The 26,044-nt window shown below is 40.0% G+C and overlaps 1 protein-coding gene and 1 long non-coding RNA gene across 2 annotated transcripts in view; one reads left to right on the top strand and one right to left on the bottom strand.

Annotated features, from left to right (window-relative positions):
- LOC140642462 (uncharacterized) overlaps positions 1-26,044 on the bottom strand; it is a 159,466-nt gene that overhangs the window by 109,070 nt on the left and 24,352 nt on the right. The window contains exon 2 of the long non-coding RNA XR_012038885.1: positions 18,911-18,962. This is a non-coding gene — a long non-coding RNA (uncharacterized lncRNA). The remainder of the gene's footprint in view (positions 1-18,910; positions 18,963-26,044) is intronic.
- On the top strand, positions 869-5,727 carry AVPR1A (arginine vasopressin receptor 1A). The gene is made up of 2 exons (XM_072843068.1): positions 869-1,841; positions 4,043-5,727. Exons 1-2 carry the CDS (start codon positions 884-886, stop codon positions 4,327-4,329), a joined length of 1,245 nt encoding a protein of 414 aa, XP_072699169.1. The 5' UTR covers positions 869-883; the 3' UTR covers positions 4,330-5,727.

Raw genomic sequence — 26,044 nt, 5'->3', positions numbered from 1 at the left:
CCCAGGAATGCAGTTCAGGGAAGCTCTCTAGGCACCCCGCGCACCCCCAGGGAGCCAGGAGAGCTTTAACCTGCAGTGGAGACGCGCACCGCAGCCGCCCTCCCACCCCGGGGGGCCGCTTCGGAGACCTGCGCGCGGCCTTCAGGGCCTCAGACGTGGGCTGGAGGTAACAAAGAGCAGGGTGACCTTTAAGTCACCCAGTTGTTACCCTCCGGGGGGGGGCAGGGGTGGGGAGATGGGGACCCGAGGGGGAGGGGGCGCTGGCTAGCTGCAGGGGTGCAAACCGCAGCGGGAGGAGGCGGGGGTCGCGCTCCAGGTTCCCGCGCAAGGGCGCGCGCCCCGGGGGCGGCCTCGGGGTTGCAGGGGACCAACCCCGCTGCTGCGTCTGCTGGGATGACCACCGGGCTTAAGGTGGCTGTGGCCGCGGCCCCGGGGCAAACAGCGCCAAGGCACGTCCAGCTCTCCGAGTCCCGGCGAGAGGAGCGCGGGAAGGCGCCGGCACCCCGCCCCCCGCCCCCCAGCCCCACCCCCGCGGCGGTGATGCACTGAGGACAAATCACCGACGTCGAGAGGCCGGGGGAGGAGGGGGGGACAAAAAGAGGGAGGAAGAAAGCCCCCAGGAGCGGGGAGGCGAACGGGAGACGGCGGGCACCGAGCAGCCTCCGGCCGCTGGGGCGCTGGAGGGGGAGCGCTTTCCGGGGAAACCGAGGCCGCGAGCACCGAGGGTTCGCAGCGCGCCTCCCCCGCGTCCTCCGAGTCGAGGGGAAGCCGGGCGCGGAACGGGGCCTCCAGGCGACCGAGCGCAGCCCCGCGGGCGCTGGGACAGCGGACCCGGCAGAGCGCAGCGGCCTCCGCCCGGCCGAGCGGGCGCTGCAGCCGCGGCATGCGCATCCCCGGGGGCCCCGGCGCCCCGTCCGCCGGCAACTCCAGCCGCTGGTGGCCTGCGTCCGGCCGCGGAGCCAACGCGAGCGGGGACGCGGGGGCGCTGGCGGACGGCGGCGGGCCCCCGAGGGACGCGCGCAACGAGGAGCTGGCCAAGCTGGAGATCGCCGTGCTGGCCGTGACCTTCGTGGTGGCCGTGCTGGGCAACAGCAGCGTGCTGGTGGCGCTGCACCGCACGCCCCGCAAGACGTCCCGCATGCACCTGTTCATCCGCCACCTGAGCCTGGCCGACCTGGCCGTCGCCTTCTTCCAGGTGCTGCCGCAGATGTGCTGGGACATCACCTACCGCTTCCGCGGGCCCGACGGCCTGTGCCGCGTGGTGAAGCACCTGCAGGTGTTCGGCATGTTCGTGTCGCCCTACATGCTGGTGGTCATGACCGCCGACCGCTACATCGCCGTGTGCCACCCGCTGAAGACGCTGCAGCAGCCCACGCGCCGCTCGCGCCTCATGATCGCCGCCGCCTGGGTGCTGAGCTTGGTGCTCAGCACGCCGCAGTACTTGGTCTTCTCCATGGTGGAGGTGAACAACGTCACCAAGGCCAACGACTGCTGGGCCACCTTCATCCAGCCGTGGGGGCCCCGCGCCTACGTGACCTGGATGACGGCTGGCATCTTCGTGGCGCCCGTGGTGCTCCTGGCCACCTGCTACGGCTGCATCTGCTCGCACATCTGGCGCAGCGTCCGCGGCAGGACGGCCCTGCGCGCGGGGGCGGCGGCGGGCGCGGTCCCGAGGGGCGTCCTGCGGGCGCCAGGGGCCAGCAGCGTGAAGACCATTTCCCGCGCCAAGATGCGCACCGTGAAGATGACTTTCGTGATCGTGACCGTGTACATCGTTTGCTGGGCGCCCTTCTTCATCCTCCAGATGTGGTCCGTCTGGGACGACGGGTTTGTTTGGATCGGTAGGTGCAGGGGGGCTGGGGGGGCGGGAGGAGAGCGCAGGTCCCCCGGGGCCCGCGCTGCTAAACTTCTGCGGGGGCCCCGGGGGACGCCTTGGGCGACATGAACCCAAAACGCAGTTTCTGGGCGTCTCCACCCGCGGACGTTTGGATTCAGCAGATCCAGAACCAGGCCCAGGAATCTGCTTTTGCAGCTTGCAAGGATCCCAAGACGAATCCAGAAGCTGCGCCCTAGGGTCAGCCTGGCGACCGCAAAGGTGCCCGCCCGGTGACTTCTTGCTGCATCTCTAACCGCGGCGCGCTCACACCCTGCGGTCAAGTCTACCGGATACACTGTAGCAACTACTTTCTGCTAGTTTGTTAAAAGTATCACAATCAATACAAAAATTTTGTAGAAATGCGCCCCCCCCCAAAGGACAAGGATAAACGGACCTATTTTCCTGAAGATTCTTAAGTCAATAATTCTAATTTAGTATTTACTAGGTTTACAAGGTTCCATTTCTTATAATCTTTTCCTTTTTCTTTTTTTTTTTTTCTAAAAATTACTGCAAGATTTTTTTTTCTGGTATTTTAAAGCAGGACTATTGCCAGATTTTTTTTCTGGTATTTTAAAGCAGGATTATTGATAAACTCTAAGTTGGATAAACTAATTAATTTGTCTTTCAGCACTAACTTAACCATACAGCTACAGCCTCCGCACCCAGCTCTTGCAGTAGCCTGTGGAGAATGTCCTCTATACCGACTAGTTTGTTTGATTTTCACTCCTCCACAAACTGAAAAAACGAACTTCACAAGAAACCTACCCCCCCCCCAAAAAAATAAAACATTTAATGTTGAGTCTTGAAAAAAGGCATTTCCTTTTAGTAAGAAAAAAAAAAAAAACTTTTCAAATAAGATACATTACAGGAATGTTACCCAGTGGCTGTAGCTGGGAAATAGGTATCTGGAAAGAACTGTCTCCTTTTGTTGTTTGGGATTGGAGTAGGGGGTATAGGTGATATACTTTGGAAGTTACATCTGCAAATAAAACATTTGAAAGTGAATTTATTTCAAACAAATAAAAATACTCGAATGGCTATAATATTACTGATAATAAAGAATACAACATAAATGATATACTTTTGGTTTACCATTTCCTGTCTTGCTTGATCTTAGCCTCCTAACATTACCAATCAAATAAAAAAAACTCAGTCTAATTATTCCTTTATAAGGATTTAGATATAATTTCTAAAAACTTCTCTACTTGTGCCTAAGTATGCTGATGAGTTTCATTCTTTTTGAATACAGCCTTAGCCATGGACCATGATCACCATTAATAGTAGCATGTTAGCACAGAGTATGATGAAATAACCTGCAACTTATTGTAGCATAGCAAGAGTGAGAAGATTCAAGTTTATATTTAATAATCATGTAAAAGTTAGCACTTGCTGATTATTCTTTAGAAAAAGTATATTATCAGTGTTATAGTTCTGTAAAAGCTTATAATATTGACACAGTTTACCAGTGCAAACCAGCATAAAATATATCAAAAACTTGTTGGAATTTCCTAATTCAGCTGTTCTTAATATAATTTAATTGTCCAAACCACAAAATTGGTTTTCTTTTAACATCAAAAGGAGCCACAGAAAAGTAACCAAAAAAGACAAAACCCAGCTCCACTAACAAATAATGCATCCTTCGGGGACCTATTACTATGACCCTCTCATGTATAGTTTTATTACAGAATATGTTTAATAGTAAAAAATCTAAAACCACTAAACATGGTCCATATTGTCATACTTTTATTTTAGTTGTTAGGATGAATAGACAGTTTTGTATATGTGGCTATAGACTTTTGGAATTTCATTGAATTTCAGCCATTCTGTAAGCACTGTGTCCGTTACCACATACTAGTGCTAGTATATAGAATACAAAAATCCTAAAAATAAATTATCTGATATTCTTAACTTTTTGAAAGTCCCATTCATTCCGCTGAAATATTTTTAAGTGGCTTAAGATATTTGAATTGATGTCAATGCATCTTGCTTATGAAAATATTTGACAGCCAGCAATTTCCGTACATTGGTAAACAATATACTTCATTTTCTATATCAACCCTTTTTTTTTTTGCCCCTTTTAAGAATCCATAGAAAAATGAGTTTATCCGGTGCACATTTCCTTGCTTGTGACTGTTTAAATAATCTCCGCTTATGTTTTTCGTACAGAATCAGAAAACCCAGCCATCACCATCACGGCATTACTGGCTTCCCTGAACAGTTGCTGCAATCCCTGGATCTACATGTTTTTCAGTGGCCATCTCCTGCAAGACTGTGTGCAGAGCTTCCCATGCTGCCAAAACATGAAGCAAACATTCAACAAAGTAGATTCTGACAGTGTGAGCAGAAGACAGACTTCCTATACTAACAACCGAAGCCCGACAAACAGTATGGGCACATGGAAGGACTCCCCTAAAACTTCCAAGTCCGTCAAATTCATTCCTGTTTCAACCTGAACCCACATTCACACAGCCCACCTCTTGTAAAGAAAGGACTTTGGGGTCCACTGGCTGAATCCAGCTAGAAATCATGAGAAGAAATGAACTTATAGGTGATAAGTGTAAAGCGATTTGGTGAGGACAAAGACTGTATTTCTAGTTGCATTTTCACATTGCCTGGACCAAAAGTTATGAAATGTTTTATATGTGATGTTAATAAAACAAACAAACCTGCCACACTAAAGTTTGCAGGCCGAATTCCCAGAAATATAATAGAAGTTATATTTCTAAAGGAAAAATCATCACCACCCTGGCTTTACATTCTGTTGTTGGTTTCCTTTCGTTTCTTTTATTATGGACATAACTAAGGCCTGATTGGTTTAGAAGTCATACGGTGTAGGGGCCTTTTTTTCTGAACAAAGTGAGCTCATCGGCAGTCTTAGTGTTTGAAAGGAATTAGAAGACATTTCAGAGAAATTGTTTTCATCCAGTAAGAGTCAGTTTCTGCATCTGAAAATGCAGCCTCACACAGTGTCCTGGAGATGGGAAGGTGCCTTGCACAGGCATGAGTACTTGGGGCGTACGGAGCAGGGATGCCTGGTTCACAGCAGCAAGAGGAAAGTTCTGTTCAATGCTGTAAATCACCTCAATTTCTAAATGGTAACTTTAGAACTGGCGGTTCCCTCATGTTTTACCAATTGTAGAAAGCACAATTATTATGATGCTAAAGGTTAGAGAAAATACGGTCAAATGGCCAACAAAACCGCTGTTCTCCCACCGCAAGGCCATTTGAAAGTCAGATTTGTACAGGGAAAGTCAGATTTGTACCAGGAATATTCGATTTTATTAGAAGAGTAGAAATGGGTTATCCAAGATAACTATGTAGACTTTCTCTAGAACACTGTAAACATGTTTTGACTAGTGTTATAAACTATCCTGTGTCACGCTGGTTCATGTGTGGGGTGTCCAGATATATAAATAAAAGAGTCTTCTAAAGAGTGACTCCAGATTGAGACACTTGGGTGCCTCAGTTGGTTAAAGGCCTGACTCTTGGTTTCAGCTCGGGTCATGACCTCGGGGTCCTGAGATCAAGCCCTGCGTGGGGCTACTTGCTCAGCATAGAGTCTGCTTGTCCCTCTCCCTCTGCTCTGCTCTCTTGAATAAACAAATAATCTTTTTTTAAAAAGTGACAGGATATAGAATGCCCTCTCATTCTTAATTGAAAATAATTTAGTCCTTCTTTCTGTCTCCTATCCATTTAACAGTTACATAGCAGCCAGAGGCATGGCTGGGTAGGAGGAGGGTAGGATATTGGGGGGGAAAAAAACTATTGGGCACTAGTATGGCTTTTTGCTACTAATGCATGACATTGGCAAATTACTTAAAGACAAAAATAAAATAAAATTTAAAAAATTACTTAAAGACACATAAAGCCTTCATTTCTTTGGCTGTACAATGAGGTTGATAACTCTTCACAGGATTGTTGTGAGAACCAGATGAAATCAAGGGTGTGAAAAAATCTTCATGAACTGTCGAGCGCTCTACGAATGTACCAGTTACTTTTATTATAGTCTTATGATAGTCTTAAAGTATAGACTTTATTATAGTCTTCAGAATCGCACAGCTTTTTCCTGTTTACTTTCCATTAACCAGAATTTGTTGGTTTCATGTCTGGGATACAGAATCCTAAAATTTAAATATAGCTCTGCTGATTCACTGGAAAGCATTGCCAGCGGCCATGAAGCCGGCCTCCTGCCTAACCACAATTTTCCAATTTAAAGATAGAACTTACTTTCCTGTAAATGCAGGTAAATCAGAGCCAGCTGAGAGTATCAATTTCTTTTATTTCTAAACAGAGATAAATTACAGCACTACTTGGCTGTTCTGACTGCATTTTTCATTAATGGAACCCAAAGTTTTTTTTTCTGAGCTATGCTCTCTGGCCCTTCTTCTTAGAGATCATGCAATGATTTGAGGATACATCATGAACGTTTTGCATCCCTTCGAGGAAGCAATAGTTATTTTAACAGCATTACTGTAGTTTTGTTTTGTTTTGTTTTACTTTGTAGATAAGAAGCTGAGGACTGGATGGCACTGTGAGAACCTAGGAGCTTCAATTTCACTCCTCTTCATTCCTTTGCCTTTCCAAATTCTCAGGCTCCGCTATTCCCTGGATTGACATGCCTAAAAAAAGTTTGCGAATGTTTTATAGAAATTAGGCCCGTAGGTTTTAGAATTCTGCTTTTTAAAAATAGCAAATATGTTTCTTAAAGGGCACCAGTCAAATTAATCAGTTCTTCATTATTTGGGTCATAGCAGCATCTCAGTAACCCTGCCCTTGTGCCTCTGTCAGCCCTTGTGGCAACTTGTCCTCAACACTTCAAAACTAAAGCCCTTTCAGTTGGTACAAAGGTGAGCCCATCCAGTTCCAAAATAATAACCTGTGGTTTTTGTACTGATTGTTTCAAAATGTTGACACATACATTCAGGTAGAAGTATTCAGTTTGAATCTTATTTGTAGGAACATCTCTCAAATAAGGTACATATCCACCTACCCAGCTGTGTTCTCTCCTTTTAAGTGCATCAGGAGGCAAGATAATACTAAAAGGTAGTGGGAAACCCCAAGAGATCCAAGTGCTATTTCTGCACTAGGCAAATAGATGGTCTTATTCTCTGTGATTTAGGCTGAGAATCTTAACCTAGCTAGGTGCTAAACGTCCTTAATGTTACATACCTGGAATGGCATTTATATGTCCCAACACAATATTCCAAATTGGAAGAGTCCTGTGTATTTCAGAAGAAAGGAAACTTTAGATGGCTGGGAAGGAAAGATTCCTCTTTCTTGAGAGAGGAGAAGATCTGAGATATTATGCCCAGTGAAGGCTTGCAATCAAGGATAAATGTGTTATGTCACCTAATTTTATTTTGCAGAATTATCTGCGGGAACACTCTGCAAATATACAATATTACTGCATCTGTGTGTGGGTATGGGGGATGTAATTAATAAGCAATTCACTGGTAGGGAGAAACTGGTGGTGGTGTCTATTGGGCATTTGAGAACCAATAATTGTTGATGAAAAAGGAACATTTAAAAATATGTATTAAGTGATTGATTTGGGTTAATTTGGGACAGGATTTTTAAAGTGTAAAAGTAATTGTGAAGGAAATCAGTGAAATTCTTTGGTTAAATATATACTCGCTCTACATACAGAATTTCTATCATCATCAAAGGAGTCTTACATCATAAATAAGGGAAGGGTGTGGTTTTTAAAGGGAGGAAAAAACTCAAATAGACTTAATAAGATCCAGTATCCTCCTACACTTACTACAGTTCTTAGAATGGACAACAAACACAACCTTAATCTATTATCTAATTAATCAAATTAAGTTTAAGTTTTCCAGACTCAAAAAACTGCATTTTTGCAATGCAATTTGATACTTGAAGCTTTAAATTATAGCTTCAGAGTTTGATTTTACCACTAAGGCATAATTAGAGCCATCTAGGAAGCAATTGAGCCTAATCTTTCACTCCAAATATCAGTTTAGGCTCCTTTAAAACTGACGTAATGGGAATCCCTGGGTGGTTCAGCGGTTTAGTGCCTGCCTTCGGCCCAAGGCGTGATCCTGGAGACCCAGGATCGAGTCCCATGTCAGGCTCCGTGCATGGAGCCTGCTTCTCCCTCTGCCTGTGTCTGTGCCTCTCTCTCTCTCTCTCTGTGTCTCTCATGAATAAAAAAATAAAATCTTTACAATAAAATAAAATAAAACTGACGTAATCTGGGCCCTTATGGACTTTCACACTGGAAGCTACACTTGTATTTAGAGTAAGCCCAGGGCAGAGCCATCTGGGAGGTACAGAAACAGTCACTGTATCTCTGTCCTCTCCCACCCTGTGGCCCCCTTTACCACTCAGTGCCGTTTACCAACACTTGGAATCATGAGTAACACAGGACAATACATATGAGAGAATGAACCTTTATTACAACTTGACCTCAGCCAATTGGAAGAAAAATGTGAAGACTATCATAGAAGAGTTATTTCCTTTAAGTCCTCAGGACAGACTAAACAGGTTGAATCACACAAATTGTGTAATCCTACTTCATGCACAGACATTTTAAGAATACTGTTCTAACTCAGTTTTTAATTAAATTATCATGAATGAAACAATATATACGGCCCATAGCATGTCAGCATCAAAAATGCTGAAGGTCATAGATTAAATGCCATTCTTTTTTCTTACTGTATATACTTTTATATCACGTCTTTTTACACTGATTTGTATTCTAAATAAAAACAAAATGTTGGGATGCCTCGGTGGATCAGCGGTTGGACACCTGCCTTCAGTTGAGGTCGTGATCCCGGGATCTGGGATCCAGTCCCGCACCAGGCTCCCTGCATGGAGCCTGCTTCTCCCTCTGCCTATGTCTCTCTCTCTCTCTCTCTCCCCGTGCCTCTCATGAATAAATAAATAAATCTTTAAAAAAAATGTTGAGTGAATTAAATGTTTTTGTGTTCTAAATCTGAGAATAAATCTGATAGTAATATCATAATTGACAGTTATTAATAAATAGTATAAAATAATTATATATAGTATATATTATTAACATAAAATTATTATTATAACAAATTCACCAAGAATTAATATATTCCATTTTTGAAACTGTTTTTCAAATGTTATATATCTCCTAGTTTATTATGCTATATAGAAGAATTTTGATGTGTTTTCTTGAGGTAATTATATGATTCTGGTTTCGAGGGATGTTGAAATTGCTTGCGATTGTATCTTGATAGTCCTTTACAGGAAAGAAATGGCTTGCCACATTACATTGAAATAACTAGTGTACTTATCCCCTAATTTTATGGTGTTTTGGCTTGAGTCTATAAATAAAAATATCAAATTTATTTGAAATAATTCTTTTACAATATAGTTTAATAATGAAAAAATTGGGGATCCCTGGGTGGCTCAGCGGTTGGGCGTCTGCCTTTGGCTCAGGGCATGATCCAAATTCATGAATCGAGTCCTGAGTCGGGCTCCCTGCATGGAGCCTGTTTCTCCCTCTGCCTATGTCTCTGCTTCTCTCTGTGTCTCTCATGAATAAATAAATAAAATATTTTTAAAATAATAATGAAAAAATTTCAATTTTGCTGATTTTGAAAAAAACAAAGTAAGATCTGTTTTATAGCTTGTAGCTATTGATAAGTTTATATTTCAGCACAAAACCATTCATGTTTATATTATTTGACTACAGCAAGAACAGGTAAAATTTTGTAACTGCTTTTTCAATAAATTATAATCATGAAAGCACATAATTTTTATTACAGTCTGCACTGACAACAAAAATAATTGAGTTAGCTGAGGTCTTGTGTGTTGTCTCAACCCAAAAATGTCATCTCTACTTGTTTCTAAAGTTGGTAAGACTGACTTCTGGCCCCAAAGATCAAGACTCTTCCCATTTACAAGTCTTTAAAATTGAAATTCTTTACCCTGTGGATTCATAAACTCAAATCACACTAACTTGCAACTTATGCTGTTACATTTCTTTTTCTTTTACAAGTTAAACCCTAATGGCATAGTCTAAAAGGCTTATTTTGGGTTTGGCTTAAACTCTAGAAGCAGTGAATGCCCAGAATGGAAGAAAGGGAATTTGAAGTCTCTATTTTAAAATACTGTTATTTTAAAACTGTTATTTTAAAAGACTTATAAATGCTTAAGAATAAACTGATTTCTGCCAAAGCATATTTCCATAAGATCCTATGAATCAGGTAAATTTGAAATAATAGCTCCATTGTATAGCAGAAGACACTCATAAAGAAATATGTCTTTACAAACATTATATGGTCTCATTCATTTGGGGAATATAAAAAATAGTGAAAGGGAATAAAGGGGGAAGGAGAAAAAATGAGTGGGAAATATCAGAAATGGAGACAGAACATGAGAGACTCCTAATTCTGGGAAACGAACTAGGGGTGGTGGAAAGGGAGGTGGGTAGGAAGTGGGGGTGACTGGGTGACGGGCACTGAGGCAGGCACTTGACGGGATGAGCAGTGGGTGTTATTCTATATGCTGGCAAATTGAACACCAATAAAAAATAAATTTATAAAAAAAAGAAATATATCTTAAAAATTTTTAATTCATTCATTCGTTTTCTACCTTTCTATCTTCTTAATCTTTAGAGTTGTGTTTCTTCCCTACTGCTTTTCAAGGTATGTCCTCTTCATCTTTACATCTTCATATAATAGATACTTTCTATAGTAGCTGCTTAATTAATGTAGATATTTTAAGTGTACATATATATTTGTATACAATAAATACACATAACTACAATAAATACCATCTACATTATACATATGGTAATCCACATGTTAAATATGTTAAACATTTAGGTGTTTAAAAGTGAAAAGCTTTAATTACAAGAAAGAGCCTTGTGTCGTGAAATAGTACTCTAAACGGGGAATCAGAAGTCTCAGTTTTTCTACCACTGATAGCTGATTCATCTTTGGAAAATAATTTTGATAAATCTGGACATCCTAAGTGATATCGTATTGGTTGAAAAAAATGAATTTATAGATTCAAATCAAAACGTAAAAGGATCTTAATAGAAAGGCTTTGTCAGCACCACAATAAAGGGCACTTGTCCCTAGGTTAGTACCTATATCACCCTGTAGGAATTCAGCAGAACTTAAGTCAAAGTGTATATTTATTTCCCTGCTCAAAGCCTAGCTTCCATGGTTTACCAAAGTTTCCGTGTTTTGACCACAACTGCACCCCACAAACTTGTGGTACCTAAGTATCCGCTGCCTATATGGATGCTTCAAACCATTAGTTTTCTGTGCTCACTCTTTGCTTTAGTATCCAAATAAAATGTTTCACTCTCATCGCACAAAATGTTTCACTCTCATTGCACACGCTGTACACTCTGTGCCTTTCTCTAGATCTAAGTGGAAGCCTGAGAATTATCATGAATCTCTGCTGCTGTTGAACTCCCAGTCCACAGCTCCTTAGTTTACTTCTCAGGACTCCTTTTTTCTTTACTCATTCCCCTCTCCACCTTTCTTCTAGCATCTTCCCTATAAGCGCTTGGCTGCCCTACATGATGGGGTTCCCCTGAAGGATGGGGTTAACATAGGACTTACAATATGCCTCAGAACAGACTGTGATTCATATTCACTGTCCTGAAGTTCAATGACCTTTCCTTCTTTAATCATTCTTCCCTTTGGCATCTTGCTGGCTGCCATCTTGCTTAAGCCTCATCTCTCTACCAAGACCCCAAACCCCTATTTCCCCAACTGCTAGAAATGAAAATTTTTTCCATTTTAGTTTGTAGAACTATTTACATTTATTTGACTAAAGCACTCTTACTCAGACTATGCCTTTCCAGACAGTGCATTGTCTTTAAGGGGTTTTCTCAAGCAAAAGAGCTATTCTCATTCCTTAAGAAATGTTGTTTTTTTCTAGATCAAAGAGCTCAAACTATACTGAGCTTCTAAAATAACTTTTTTCTTCCCTTCTTCACTACTTGTAACATAGGATGCATAAATAATTCAGACTGCCCTTTTTATACACTTGTGTAACTTTTGCACAATTGCTATTTCTTCTTGTCGAGTAGCCCTCTAGTCCCATAGGTGCACAGTTACAAGGTCATCTCAAAATATTGTACCAGATACTCATCTCATAGATTCTTAGAGGGAAGCCAACCTAGATGCTTGAGTTCTCTATTTCTTCCTGATTATTGCATGTGTATTTTTGTTCATGTGCAAATTCTATCACATTGTTTTCCACAGCAACCAAGCAATAAGCAACTACACCGGCTAATGTTTATATGTATATATCATATATACGTACATATAATACGTACTTCATATATGCTACGCAAAGTTAATAGGTTTTATTTTTTTAGCAGTTTTAGATGGATAGCAAAAATTGAGTGGAAGACGCAGAGATTTCCCATATACCTCTCCCCATATATTCACAGCCTCTTCCATTATCAACATCCCTTTTGTTACAATTGATGAACCTACATTGACACATCATTATCACGCAGAGTCCATTGTTTACATTAGAGTAAACACTGCACTCTCGGTCTAGTAAATTCTGTGGCTTTGGACAAATGTAAAATGATATGTATCCATCATCATAGTATCATACAGAGTAGTTCCACTGCCCTAAAGACCCTCTGTGCTCTCTGCTATTCATCCAGCCTCCCCTTCCAGCCCCTGGAAACCACTGATCATTTTACTATCTTTATAGTTCTGTGTGTTATATTTTAATATCCTCTGTGCCCTTAATGCCCTCGCCTAGATCGTTGCTTCAGTTCGCTCAATTATTCTTTTCTTATAAAAACAATATCACATTGGGACGCCTGGGTGGCTCAGTGGTTGAGCGTCTGCCTTCAGCTCAGGGCATGATCCTGGGGTCCCGGGATCAAGTCCCGCTTGGGGCTCCCTGCGTGGAGCCTGCTTCTCCCTCTGCCTGTGTCTCTGCCTCTCTCTCTGCCTGTGTCTCTGCCTCTCTCTGTGGGTCTCTCATGAATAAATAAATAAAATCTTTAAAACAAAAACAACACAGTATCACACAAAACAGATTCAAAAATGACTCTAAATTATTTTAAAACGAATGACAACAAACAAAAGTCTTGCCACAGTGAGTGCAGACATTTGTCAAAATCTCTGTTAGAGGAATTTATACCCTCTGCTCTTTCTTCTTTCTCTCCACCTTCTAGCTGCCTTAAATCATCTTCCATTTACCAATTTCTACTTTCAGCTATGGCTCAACTTTTAAGCACTAGACCAAATTGTCCAAATGAACAAAACTCTTCCACATTTGAATTTAAGTAACGCATCTTGCTCCTCAGGTCCTGTTGCCCATCAATGAGAAATCCGAGGCCCAGAATATGAAAAAAAATGTTTACTCTTAGGGAGGACTTGAAAGCAGCAAAAAAAAAAAAAAAAAAAAAAAAAAAAGCCTATAAACAGTGAGAGCCTTTAGGAATTCAAAGACTATATTTGGAGATAACAAAGAGCTCAGATAACCTTCTTATCCAGCTCTACTTTTAAAGAAAACATAAAATGTTGTTTTGAGGGTATTTCAACTGATAGTTAGCTTTCAACTGCTTCATTTTGTAGAAACAACATTCACTAAGGCATCCAGATGATTTGCCCAACCCCTGATCAAAAACAGTGAAGAAGGGAATCCCTGGGTGGCTCAGCAGTTCAGCGCCTGCCTGTGGCCCAGGGCCTGATCCTGGAGACCTGGGATGGAGTCCTGTGTCGGGCTCCCAGCATGGAGCCTGCTTCTCCCTCTGCCTATGTCTCTGCATCTCTCTCTTTCATTCTCTCTCTCTCTCTCCTCTCTCTCTCTCGAATAAATAAATAAAAAAAAAACACAGTGAATAAATAATGGTTAAGATGCTTGGGATGGAAACAGGGACCCTAATGATAAAGACAGAAGAGGAAAGTCGACAATTTGCAAGTTTTCATAAATACGTATAAATATCCTTTTCCTCCCATTTCTATTTTAAGTTACAATATATCAGGTAAAATTCTGAAGGAATTCTAATAACAGTTTAGATGACTATAAAAATCAACCTCTGGGGATTTTTTTAAAGTGGTTTACTTGCCTAAGCAAAACTGGGAATTTCCTTAAGCAAATACATCAATTATTCAATAAAGAAAGGAATATATATATTTTAATCTTTAATATATATGAAGAAATCTTTAATATGTATGAAGAAATCTTTACTATATAGTCAAGGGGTGACGACATACATAGCGTGGGAATGAATGTTTTGAGTGAATGAGATACTGTTTGGTGTCAAACATGGGTTAAGTATGTCCGAGTTAATTGGTCCCCAAAGCATTTAGTGCCTCTCCTGTTTGTGTTATGGGAGTATGAAGCTGTCATTTCAAGACCTGCACTGACATCCCAAGAGATATTAAAAGTTCAGGATCTTAAGAAAATAAAATGCTAATATGATTTATAGTTTCATTAAGAAAAGGAGCTACTAACATTAGCTTTACCATTCCAATTCTATTAATGAACTTGTCTGTAGAAATTAGAAGTGTATGACCAGGTCAGTACTTCTATCGGTAAATGAATCATTAGGGAGGGTCTTAAGAATTTTTTTCTGATATTTTAGGTTTAATTGGGTGTTCTTTTTCTCTCTTACTCAGACACAGAAAATGTATCTCTGAACATTTCAGAAAGAAGAGGGAAATGACTCCTCATCAGCTGTAACATCTTTTTGTTTTAAAGATTTTATTTATTTATTCATGAGAGACAGAGAGAGAAAGGCAGAGACATAGGCAGAGGCTGAGCCTGATGCAGAACTCAATCCCAGGACCCCGGGATCATGAGCCAAAGGCAGATGCTCAACCACTGAACCACCCAGGTGCCCCAGCTGTAACATCTTTGACCTTGGAAAAGGTCCCTATTTGTAGGCACCTTGCATATGCCTTTCCCATTTACCTGTCCAGGTTTGAGTTGAGTTGGGGGCAGGTTGCTGGAGTTTAAAACAAGTCTCTACATTAGAATATTTCATTTCTTAATCTGAGAACTCTTTCTCTTTCCTCGTAACTGGCATCGGGCATTGATGTCATCACATTATGCTGGCCTGTCTCATCCTATAATGCAGTCCTGCCTTGTACTCTTAGCTTCTGACACCCATTGGCTCCAGCCCACCTGCACCTAAAGATCAACTCTTTCCATCTTGTCCTTTTATTTTTTTTTCATCTTTTTTTTTTTCATCTTGTCCTTTTAACACTGACTCACAGAATTCTCATCAGCCCATCTGTCTCTGCATCCTTGTTTCTCAGACCAGTGCTTCTCAAACTTTTAGTGTAAATAACCTGGGGATCTTACTCAAATGTAGATTCTGATCCAGCAGATTCTGACTACTAGGGACTGGTTGTAAGATTCTAGATTTCCAACATCTCCCCAGGGATGGCAAGGCTGCTGGTCTGTGCACTACTCTTTGAGTTAGCAAGGCCTTATGGGGGTGGTGGGGCTTCTTTCTACATGGCAACGAGAAGTATCATGTAACCATTTTCAAGGTTTCATTCTAGATCAGTCCAGTATCTCGAGTACGTAGCCTCTGAAATGGTAAGCTAAAAATCAAATGATCTAGTCTGGTCAAATGGGAAATGGTTTCTGAGGTTCCTTACCCTGCTCCTAGGGATTTCCATTTGTAGCTACCAGATTCTAGATTGAGAATGCAGAAAAAGAGAATGGATCTGGAAACTCCACGCCTAGAATAAAAGTAATCTTAGAAAAAGAGGAGACTCCCAGGTGCCTGACTGGTTCAGTCAGAGGAGCATGTGATCTCACAGTTGTAAGTTTGAGCCCCATGTTGGGTGCAGAGTTTACTGAAAAATAAAGTCATTAGGGCAGCCTGGGTGGCTCAGCGGTTTAACGCTGCCTTCAGCCCAGGGCCTGATCCTGGAGACCCGGGATCGAGTCCCACATCGGGCTCCCTGTATGGAGCCTGCTTCTCCCTCTGCCTGTGTCTCTGCCTCTCTCTCTCTCTCTCTCACATAAATAAATAAAATATTTTTTAAAAATATATAAAGTCATTAGAAAGAAAGAAAGAAAAGAAAAGAAAAAAGAAAAGAAAAGAAAAAAAGGAAAGAAAGAAAAGAAAAGAAAAAGAGAGCACTCCATATTTCTGATAAAACAAAAAGAACACTGCCCTCCAGTATAGAAGATTTTCCTTACCTAACTACTCTGTGATCACAATCTATCTCATATAGGCTAATCCCCTAGGACCTTATGTTTTTAAGAAAGATACTGGAGTGTTAGATCTTTCCCCACAGGCAAGATGATTGAGCTGTCCTCCCAAAGCACCTGGGCGTAGTCATTTCATAGTAGCACCACTGATCCATTGAAAATGTTCTATCTGATAACAGCCCATCTTTACTATGTTTGTACTGTTTATTCTTTTCCATTCCATTTTTTCCTATTTTAACAATGTGATAACATATAATTTTAAAAATCAGACGATACAAAGATGTTGAAAAGTAATACAGTTTCCCAGGGATAAATACTTCCATACTTTCAAATGATATACTTATTTTTAAATTTGTAGATTTAAATAAATAAAGTTATTTATTGACTTTCTGTTATGGAGAGATTCAGCACACACACCCTTGATCCTTCCTCTTCCAGCTTCCCAATATAATTATACCAATATATTAGTTATTTCAATAATCAGTCTTATACCATTATGATGTAGGAAATAAGACTACAAAGTCAGAACTTATACAGAAGATGATAACTGTTTATAAGAACTCCATTGGAGAAGAAAGTATGGACATTATCATGAGCCAGCATCTGAGCACCTGCATTCTTAGGCTCCATAACACATATAAATTGCAGGCTTTTTTTTTTTTTTTTTTAACGTGAAGACAACCTAACACCCTAAGATCCCCTCCAAGCACTGGCTTATAGTAAGCAGAGCTGGAGAATCCAGCTAGGGAAAAGGAGACTTCTTAGTCCTCTAATTAGACCCTATCCTATAAATAATGAATTCAAAAAGACTTAAAAGAGGTGCTAAATGTATATATCTGAATGAGGTCACAGCATTCGTCCAATAAAACACTTAGTATACACAGAAAGTCACAGTGCTCATCCAGGGAAGTAAAACATTAAGCATCTGCTTGATAATAAAAATTTGAACTTTTTTCTCCAATTATTGACAGGCAGCACTCATTCTTTACTTGAGAGTCTAATACCTTCATGAAATAGAATATAGACCTAGAGAAAAACTTAAAAATAACTATTATTTATTGCTCATTTTCTAAATCTGATAGATATTATCCTAAATATTACCCTCATAGTTTTATCCTTAATACTTAGGAAAAGCTTATTATTTAGATTAGGAAACAGAGATTCAGAGCAATGTGCCAAAGATCATAAAAGTACCAAATGCAGAGCAAGAATTTAAAACCAGGCTTACGTGACTTCTTGCTTGTACCAGTGACAGTATCCTATTTCAGAGGAATGGGCAGTGTCCTATTAGTGTCTCTAGCTTCTCTTTATGTGTCATTTCCCTCTCTTCTACCACAAACGTGCTCAAATAAACAATTATGCAATTAATCACACCTCAATATAGGTCACCTTTCCAATGAAGTGTTAACATGTTAATAATTTTCCTTATGAATGAAATGGATGGTCTTTCCCCCTATTAAAATTATCTAAGGCCTTGGGGCACCTGGGAGGCTCAGTCGGTTGGACATCTGCCTTTGGCTCAGGTCATGATCTCGAGTCCTGGGATGGAACCCTGAGAAGGGCTCCCTGCTCAGTGGGGAGTCTGCTTCTCCCTCTGTCCCTCCCCCTGCTTGTGTGTGCTCTCTTTTTTTTTCTCTTTTTCTCAAATAAAATCTTTTAAAAAAATTTAAGTTATCTAAGCTATTAGCAGACTAGATAAACTTTTATTTTTGTATTTCTGAAGTCATTCCACCCATGTATCAATCTAATCCCTGAACAGAGTTAAATAGAAATTTGACTTTATTGAGGAAGTTCCCCTGTTCTCAGAAGTTCTATAAAAACATTCCATGCCTCTTCATATTTTAATATTGTTAACTGCAAATGCATGAAACACTGTCTTCATATAATGACAACATCCATTCACTTTATAAACATTGATTGACCCTTAACCAGGATATTGGAGAGTTTTCTAGGCACTACAGGTCTATTAGTGAACAAGACAATGAGGAAGCAAAAGAAATGTGTCAAATGAAAATAAGTGCCATGAAGAAAAATGATACAAAGAGAATGGATAGTGAGCAACTAGGAGCACAGGGACCATTTATATGGCATGATGGGGAAAAGCTCTTGCATAAGATGTTATTTTAAGCAGAGAGGCCTAAAGACAAGGGAGAGAGTCTTGAGGACATCTAAAGGATGAACGTTGTAGGTAGAGAAAGCAACAGAGACAAAGTCATCCACACAAGAGAACCATCATCATCAAGGTGCAGGAGGCTATAGTGAGATGAGTGAGGTAGAGAGTAGCACAGGATTTGACCTCAGTAATGAAGCTGCAGAGACTTCACTGGAAACACTATCCTAGTCTGTCTCTCAAATGCTTTCCATTTCATACTAAATTTCCAAATAGAGACAGTCATTAAGACCAATGAGAATTACTATTATTACTATTGCTATTTAATGTTGCCCTAAAAGTCCTCAAAAAGCAATATGAACTACAAACAAAGGCACAAATATAGAAGATATAGGATTACCATAATTTACATGGAACGTGATTATGTAGTACAAAACCCAAAGAAACCCATTGCAAAGCTACTGAAATTAATACAAGACTATTAGACAAAAGCAGAGAGTATTTTTTATATGATCAGTGATCATAGAGACAATATACTGAAAAAAGAAACCCCTTCATAATATCTACTATCTGGAAATAAACAACACAAAATGTTGGAACCTCTATAAAATTATAAAGTTCTAATGAGATATATAAAAGAAAGTTTAAATCAACAAATGGAATATATGTTTGAATATCAAGACAGTAGAAGATACTGCTTTTCTTAGTGTATAGCTTTAATGGAATTCCAACAATAAAAATCACTTATAATATTTTTTGAGCCTTACCAAATGTTTGAGAGTTGTCCAGGGCCCATGAAAATGTTAACAGCACTCATACCTAGGGAATGGAAGAAGGGGAAAGCAAGAGTGAAGAAGAATATGGGTTTTCAGTTTTTCTTATTTATATTTCAATAATGTTTCCATTTTTTACAATATTATAATTTAAAAATTAACAAAAATACCTCCCTATCCTGACATTTATTTCAAGGCCACTGATAGAAGATAACAAATGTGAGCCCTTACCAAAGTTCTGGAGTGAGGAGAATCTTTTAATTCTAGAAATATTACGAGAAAAACCATAAGGTAAAAAATGAATAGTTTTGACTGTAAGTAGCTCTAAATTTCCTTGTAGTGCCTTTAAAAAACAGCATATTAAGGCATATTTAAACATATTATGATCTCTAACTTTCATGTCTGGAATTTTTCTATGTAGCCCTGAAATATGCTAAGAAGACAGACAGAGGTAAGACCAAAGAGTATTTGTAAGAAACAGAAAAGCAACATCACGTATATGTCCCTTAGATCTGCTCAGAACAAACCTAAGGCCAAAAAATATTTACATAGTCCTGTGATTTCATCTGGTCATGTGGTTAAAAGGTACAGCTCATGGGGTATTAGGAGAAACAGCTATTTTTTAAACATGGAAAAGAAGTTTTACTTTTAGGCAGTGTCTTAACCTGTCTGGGCAGCTGTGATACTACCACCGAGTTAATAGCTTATAAACGAGAAATTTCTTATAATTCTGGGTCAAGGCACCTGCAGGTTCAGTGTGTTGGTGGCAACCCACTTCCTGAATCACAGATTGCTGTTTTGCTATAGCTTCACATGATGGAACGGGCAAGGGATTTCTCTGGGGCCTCTTTCAAAAGAGCACTAATCTCATTCAAGAGACTCCATTCTCATAATCTGATCACCTCCCAAAGGTCCCACTTCCAAATATCATCACTTTGGGGATTAGGTTTTGACCAACAAATTCTGGGGGAACATAAACATTTCAGTTAAAAGACAAACATATTCTGTTAAAATCCATACCTAAAATTATATTTAGCTGTTACCTATTTACCTATGCTATCCTCTCAAATCTGATGGGCTATGAAGCTGCACTGTAGTCTGAATGACAGCCTTGCATTAGAAGGTTCTTTGAGTCTATCCAGAAAATTAAAGGTACATGAGCCAGACCTCATCTAAAACTGAAATCTAATTTACTTAAATAAAAACAGTTGTACTGGCAAAAGAACCTTTATCTTTCTGCTTGTTTTCAACATAACTGCACATTGAGAAAATATTTTTTTATGATCTTAGCATTTTTAAGTAGGGTCCATCTGAAGGTAATATATGAAATAAGAATTCAAAATGTAGCTGACTGAGGTGGGCACTTGACGGGATGAGCACTGTGTGTTATTCTGTATGTTGGCAAATTGAACACCAATAAAAAATAAATTTATTTTAAAAAGTAGCTGAAATTTTTTAATTTGAGGGCATTTAAATATTATATCGCATGTATTTTTAGAGTGTTTAAATTTGAACTTTTCCTTTGAATAACATAAACTTTTTCCTATAAAAATTATTTCTAAATACAATTTTATAGAATTCATTTGACATTTGGCAATTTTCCCCAAAAAAATGTTCAGGCCTCGGCTGTCGGATCAGACTCCCTGGCCATTAACCAATCCCACCCCAGGCCTGGCACAAATTGAACATGTCCCAAATGACACTGTGATTTGGGTTTTACCCCAACAGGAGCCAGATCCACTGCATCTAGGCTATATCTTCTGGCCTTGTGTCTACCTATATCAAGCCTAAATTGATTTTGAACTTCTATAATGTTGTTTTGAGATTTTTTTCCTCAGGTCTGCCTCATCATTAGACCAGAGGTTATCAACATTATATACACATTTAGATCATCTGGGGACCTACAAAAAGTAATACACTCCACTCTAAAACAGAATGATGTCAGAATCTCAGAAGAGGAGCCTGGGCATTGATATCTTTGGGAACTTCAAATATAAAACCCAGGGCTGAAAAACAAGTGCCCCAGACTATGAGATCCTCAAGAACTGAAGCTCTCAGAGTCGTCATTTATTAAGCACTGCCAGCCCCCTGGCCTGGAATAGGCTCTAAATAATGACTGGTTAATAAATGAACGAATCAATCAATAGAGTGGTTAATAGACTGACCACTAAGAGAAGATCAAATGAATGTGTAATATTTCCCTCTTTCCAACCTTCAGTCTTGAAGGAAGCAGAGTGATCTTTCTTCCCTCCTGTATAATAACCTGGCTGGGAAATGATCCTAATGAGATTTTGCATTTACTCTGATGTCTTACAGTCTTGAATTGCCAAAATGTTAGAAGTCGGAAGTCGGAAATGTGGTTTCCTCCCAGCCATCTGCTTGGCATTTTTCTAAGGCTCCCTAGATCTCTTACATGTCTCTCTCTCCAGGTAGAAGTCACCAGCACTTCCCAACACTGCTACTGCTGCCAGCCTTTATTGCTTCCCTGCTTTGAATTGGACCAGTCAGAGGCTCAATATTTCCACATAGCACAGTAGCTATTTGTGGAGAAAGTTACTTCGTGGGTACCCAGACTGCTGCCTCAGGACCCAAGATCCCAAGATCAGGTTCATTTCTCTTGGGTATATACTGTATGTGGGATTTCTTTATATCATAGAGTGGAGGTATCTTAGCTTTTCTAGATACTACTATACAGGTTTCCAAAGTGGTTATACCAATTTATGCTCTCTCAGCAAAAGTATGGGAATTTCATTTGCTTTGCATCCTCTCCAACACTTGGTCCTATAAATTTCAATCTCATCCTCTTTCCTCCCCCTTCTCTCTCCCTTTTGTTAACTGATTTGAGGGATCCCTGGGTGGCGCAGCGGTTTGGCGCCTGCCTTTGGCCCAGGGCGCGATCCTGGAGACCCGGGATCGAATCCCACATCGGGTTCCCGGTGCATGGAGCCTGCTTCTCCCTCGGCCTATGTCTCTGCCTCTCTCTCTCTCTCTCTCTCTCTCTCTCTGTGACTATCATAAATTAAAAAAAATAAAAATAAAATAACTGATTTGAAAAAACATTATTCAGTTTCCATGGTCTGGATGTGATCTCTGGAATTAATACACATAAATAAAACATTGACTGTGGCATTAAATAGTGTAATATGTGGACATACAAACAGGCATGTGATATCTAGGCAATATGGTAAATTACAAAAGAAAAGCTTATAGAGGAAATGTAGAAAGCACAAGGAGGGGGCATGAAATCAATCATCACAGATAATTTTCTAGATTATTTGAATTGTGCTAAGCATAAGATAGAATTTTATCAAATTCTGTGTTTTTTTTCCTGAAGACCAAACCAACTCCAACCCACACTTCCATCATAAAAAAGTGGAGGTTACATGTGATAGTAATGGGTGGAAAGAATCACCGATGGGACAATATCCTTTACCTTTACCTGAACTACACTTGTAAACTTTCATCTAGCCCAGAATGCAGACAAAGACTTCAGTAATACAATTATAAATTGATAGGAGGAAAAATATTTAATTAAACATTTCATTCTCTCTATTCAACCCTCACCCAACAAGTCCACTGATGATTTTTCAAGTTTAGTAGAGACTGCCACCAGCTGTTATAGCAGGTACTAGAACAGAAGATAAACTCTGGGGATAGGCAGAGAAGAGATTATGCCAGAGAAAACCCAGAGAGGAAATATCCAACCAATGCAATTCAATTTTCCAAGCCAAGTGCATTTCTGACTTGTTCTGTTTCACACCCTCTACCCCCCAAAAAAATGTGTTCTAGATGACAGCCTTGTAAAGAGAGTGTGAAAATGAACTCGGCTCTCCCATGATATCCATATGTCATCAGCCCTAGGATATAGCAAGGTCGGTATAGAGGAAACCCCTTTCTCTCTCTTGGGTTGGATCTAAGCACTCAGATGTTGGATTTCTGCTGGCCTACCCACAGGGATCTCAAAGTTCTCCTTTGTCCTCTTCTTTGACATCAGATGCAGAGCTCTCCCATTTACATGAGGTCTCTTGTCTTCCCACACTTAGCATCTTCCTTTCATAATCCATACTGTCTGCTGCTCAAATACTGGTCTACAAAAGTACACTTTAAAAAAAAAAAGTACATTTTTAGTCAAATATTTACAATTCCCTTTAGGCTCTCAAATTAGCCTGAAATTTGGCATTCCATGTCCTTGAAATCAAGAAACCAAGATTAATAAAGAATAAGATACTGACTGTGAGCCTAAAGTGAGTCCAGCAGAATCTTAGAGAAGAGATTTTCATCTTTACCTTTTAGGAAAGAATATTGATAATATTGTCCTAGACACAAAAGGTAGGATCAAAAACAGTTGCCTAGGCCAGTTAAAGAGTCTATTCTAGGTGAGAAAACTACTTAAAAACCAGTTTGTTGGGACACCTGGATGGCTCAGTGGTTGAGCATCTGCTTTTGGCTCAGGTCATGATCCTGGGGTCCTAGGATTGAGTCCCACATCGGACTCCCTACAGGGAACCTGCTTCTCCCTCTGACTGTGTCTGTGTGTGTGTGTGTGTGTGTGTGTGTGTGTGTGTCTATCATGAATAAATAAATAAAATCTTTTTTTAAAAAAAAACTAACCAGTTTGTTTGAAATGCACTGTGGATATCATTATGCATGACCCTGACCCTATACATTCATTATGAATGATAAAAACAAATTTTCAGTATCTTTAGCAAAACTTTCTCCATACCTAGGAAAGCTTTGCCTGCTCACAATCCCACAAGCTCATGTTATTTGTTATGTGATGGATTTAACCAGTGATGCTCCTGCTTCCCCAGGTTTTCTAAGACAAATATCATCCTCTAGGATCCCTGGGGTTGCATTCTGTGTTGTACCTCTTACTTCGCCCTTTCTTTTCATACCATCTGCAAGCAGTCGTCCAGCTCTGCAAACTACCAGTCCCATGTTTTTGCAGGTGTTTTCCTTCCTTCCTACATCACTGCCAACACCTAAACAAGCCTTCTCGCAGCTCTTTACTAGAGAACACAAATAATCCTGAACTCGGACCTGAAGAGGCATCAACTTTTCTCTGTATGATGTTGACCCAGTCACTATCATTCCCAAGTTCCCTCACCTTTAATATGAGATTAATAATACATGCTCATGGTATTAATAGGCTTGGAATCAAATATTTACATTTCTAAGAAATCACCCACATAGCCTCTTTCACAGAATAATAGTATACACACAGCAAGCTCTGTTACTTGTGCTCTTCTTACATCAGCTTCATCTTCCTGTTTCTCCTATCTTCCTTTCCTAATCCAGGCCGCCCACTGCTCAAAAACCTCATATTCCAAAAATATTCCTGTAATTATATTGCTTTGCAGCTCACAAATTTGCAATGACTCTCTCTGACTCCCAAGTTAAGCCCTAATTATCTCCACGGCATTGAATGCCCTTCAACTCAGCGACCTGGAATTAGCACAGATGAATAAAACATTGACGTGACTTTAAAACTAGAGGAATTAAAAAATAAATAAATAAATAAAACTAGAGGAATTACATGGGTATACGAGCAAAAACTGTAATATTCATGTAATAGGGTAAACTATGAGGCAAGAATATAGAGGGAAGCCCAAACAGGATGCATGGAGTCAAACATGGAAGAGTCAAATATTAAAGAAGCATTCTGGAAGCCATAGGACTAAACTTGAGTTGTGAAGGGTGAGCAAAAATTGACAAAATAAAGACAGGTAAGAAGGACAGTCAATTAGTCACAGTCTGTTCAAACTCAGTTCTAGTTCTCAATATGAGAAAATATTTACTAATTATATCCTACATTCCTAGAACACTCTAGCTAATGTTCTTTCTTATTTCAATCCCATGGTTTACACATCCAAGCCCAAGAGTCACGTCACCATAGTTTTCTCAGGCTAAATGCTCTTTGCCTTGACCTCTCCTTTACTCTGATGGCCATCCGTGCTTAGGGGCAGCATATGTTCATGTGGTCTTAGGCTGGCCTATAGACGGTCACAGGCTAGCTTTCCAGTTGTTTCACGTTATTAAAACAAGTCTCCTTTATGCATTGTTTTAAGTCATTGGTTTATTAAATGTTTCTTTGACCATATGGAGAAGAGACAGATAAAAAGTCTTTGAGGTTCTTGTGCAAAAGAAAGGAAGAAAGAGGAGGAAAATATTTTATATAACTTGGAAAATTATAATGCTGTTATCCATAACAACCATTAGCATACAATGTCTGGGGATTAAAAGTTACATTCCACAGGAGGTAACATTAAATTTTAGAAGTCTACATATTTCCAAAAGTTTTATTTTATATATATATATATTTTTTTAGATTTTTTAATTTATTTATTAGAGACACAGAGAGAGAAAGATACAGGCAGAGGGAGAAGCAGGTTCCATGCCTGACGTGGGACTCGATCCCGGGTCTCCAGGATCACGCCCTAGGCTGAAGGTGGCGCTAAACCGCTAAGCCACCGGGGCTTCCCCAAAAGTTTTATTTTTTTACATAGACAGCCTTGCAAAGACATTTTCGTGATTAGTTAATAAGGCTGAAGACTTTATTATTAGAATAAAACTAAATGAAAAAAAAAGAATAAAACTAAATGGCACTCCCATTGTGCCAACAGTCTCTCTGTCCACCTTACTATCTGCAGTTCCCTTCACTAAGTACTAGTCTTATAGTTCTGAGTCAGGACTAAGGAAAAGCTACCACTTAGTAAAGATAAGAAAATAACATAAATCAATCTAATGATAGAGCAAGACCATACCAGAGTTCATTTTTCATTCTTGCATTTTAAAGCAGTGCTGGGCTTGCCTGGCTGTGTATTGAATGAAGAAATTAAGACAAAAACCCAACTCAAAAAAATGCAATTTCCATTCCTTAGGAAAATTTCGTTATCAAGGCTGGACTTAAGAGAATAGTCCCCAGCTGTCATCTTCACAGGGTAGCAGAATAAAGCCTTGTGCACATAACAGGCCGAGTCCCTCCATCTCAGGAAAGATGGCCCCTCCACCTGGTCTGTCCATTGAGTCTTGGCCACTGAGAAATAAGGGATGCGTTTGTGACTTTCTAGAAACGATAAGGGAAATGAAGGAGCAGAAACTCTGTCCTGTGCGATCTCTTGCTTCCCA

Source organism: Canis lupus, chromosome 11 (genome assembly GCF_048164855.1).
Source record: "Canis lupus baileyi chromosome 11, mCanLup2.hap1, whole genome shotgun sequence".
Lineage (NCBI taxonomy): Eukaryota > Metazoa > Chordata > Mammalia > Carnivora > Canidae > Canis > Canis lupus.
Note: the sequence above shows the minus strand (reverse complement) of the source record. Positions and strands in the feature narration are given on the sequence as shown.

What these genes read in the sequence shown, in the direction of transcription:
- AVPR1A (XM_072843068.1), top strand. Translation starts at nt 884, where the DNA reads ATGCGCATCCCCGGGGGCCCCGGCGCCCCGTCCGCCGGCAACTCCAGC. An exon ending in CGACGGGTTTGTTTGGATCG is followed by an intron (nt 1,842 to 4,042) that starts GTAGGTGCAGGG and finishes TTTTTCGTACAG; the next exon opens with AATCAGAAAACCCAGCCATC.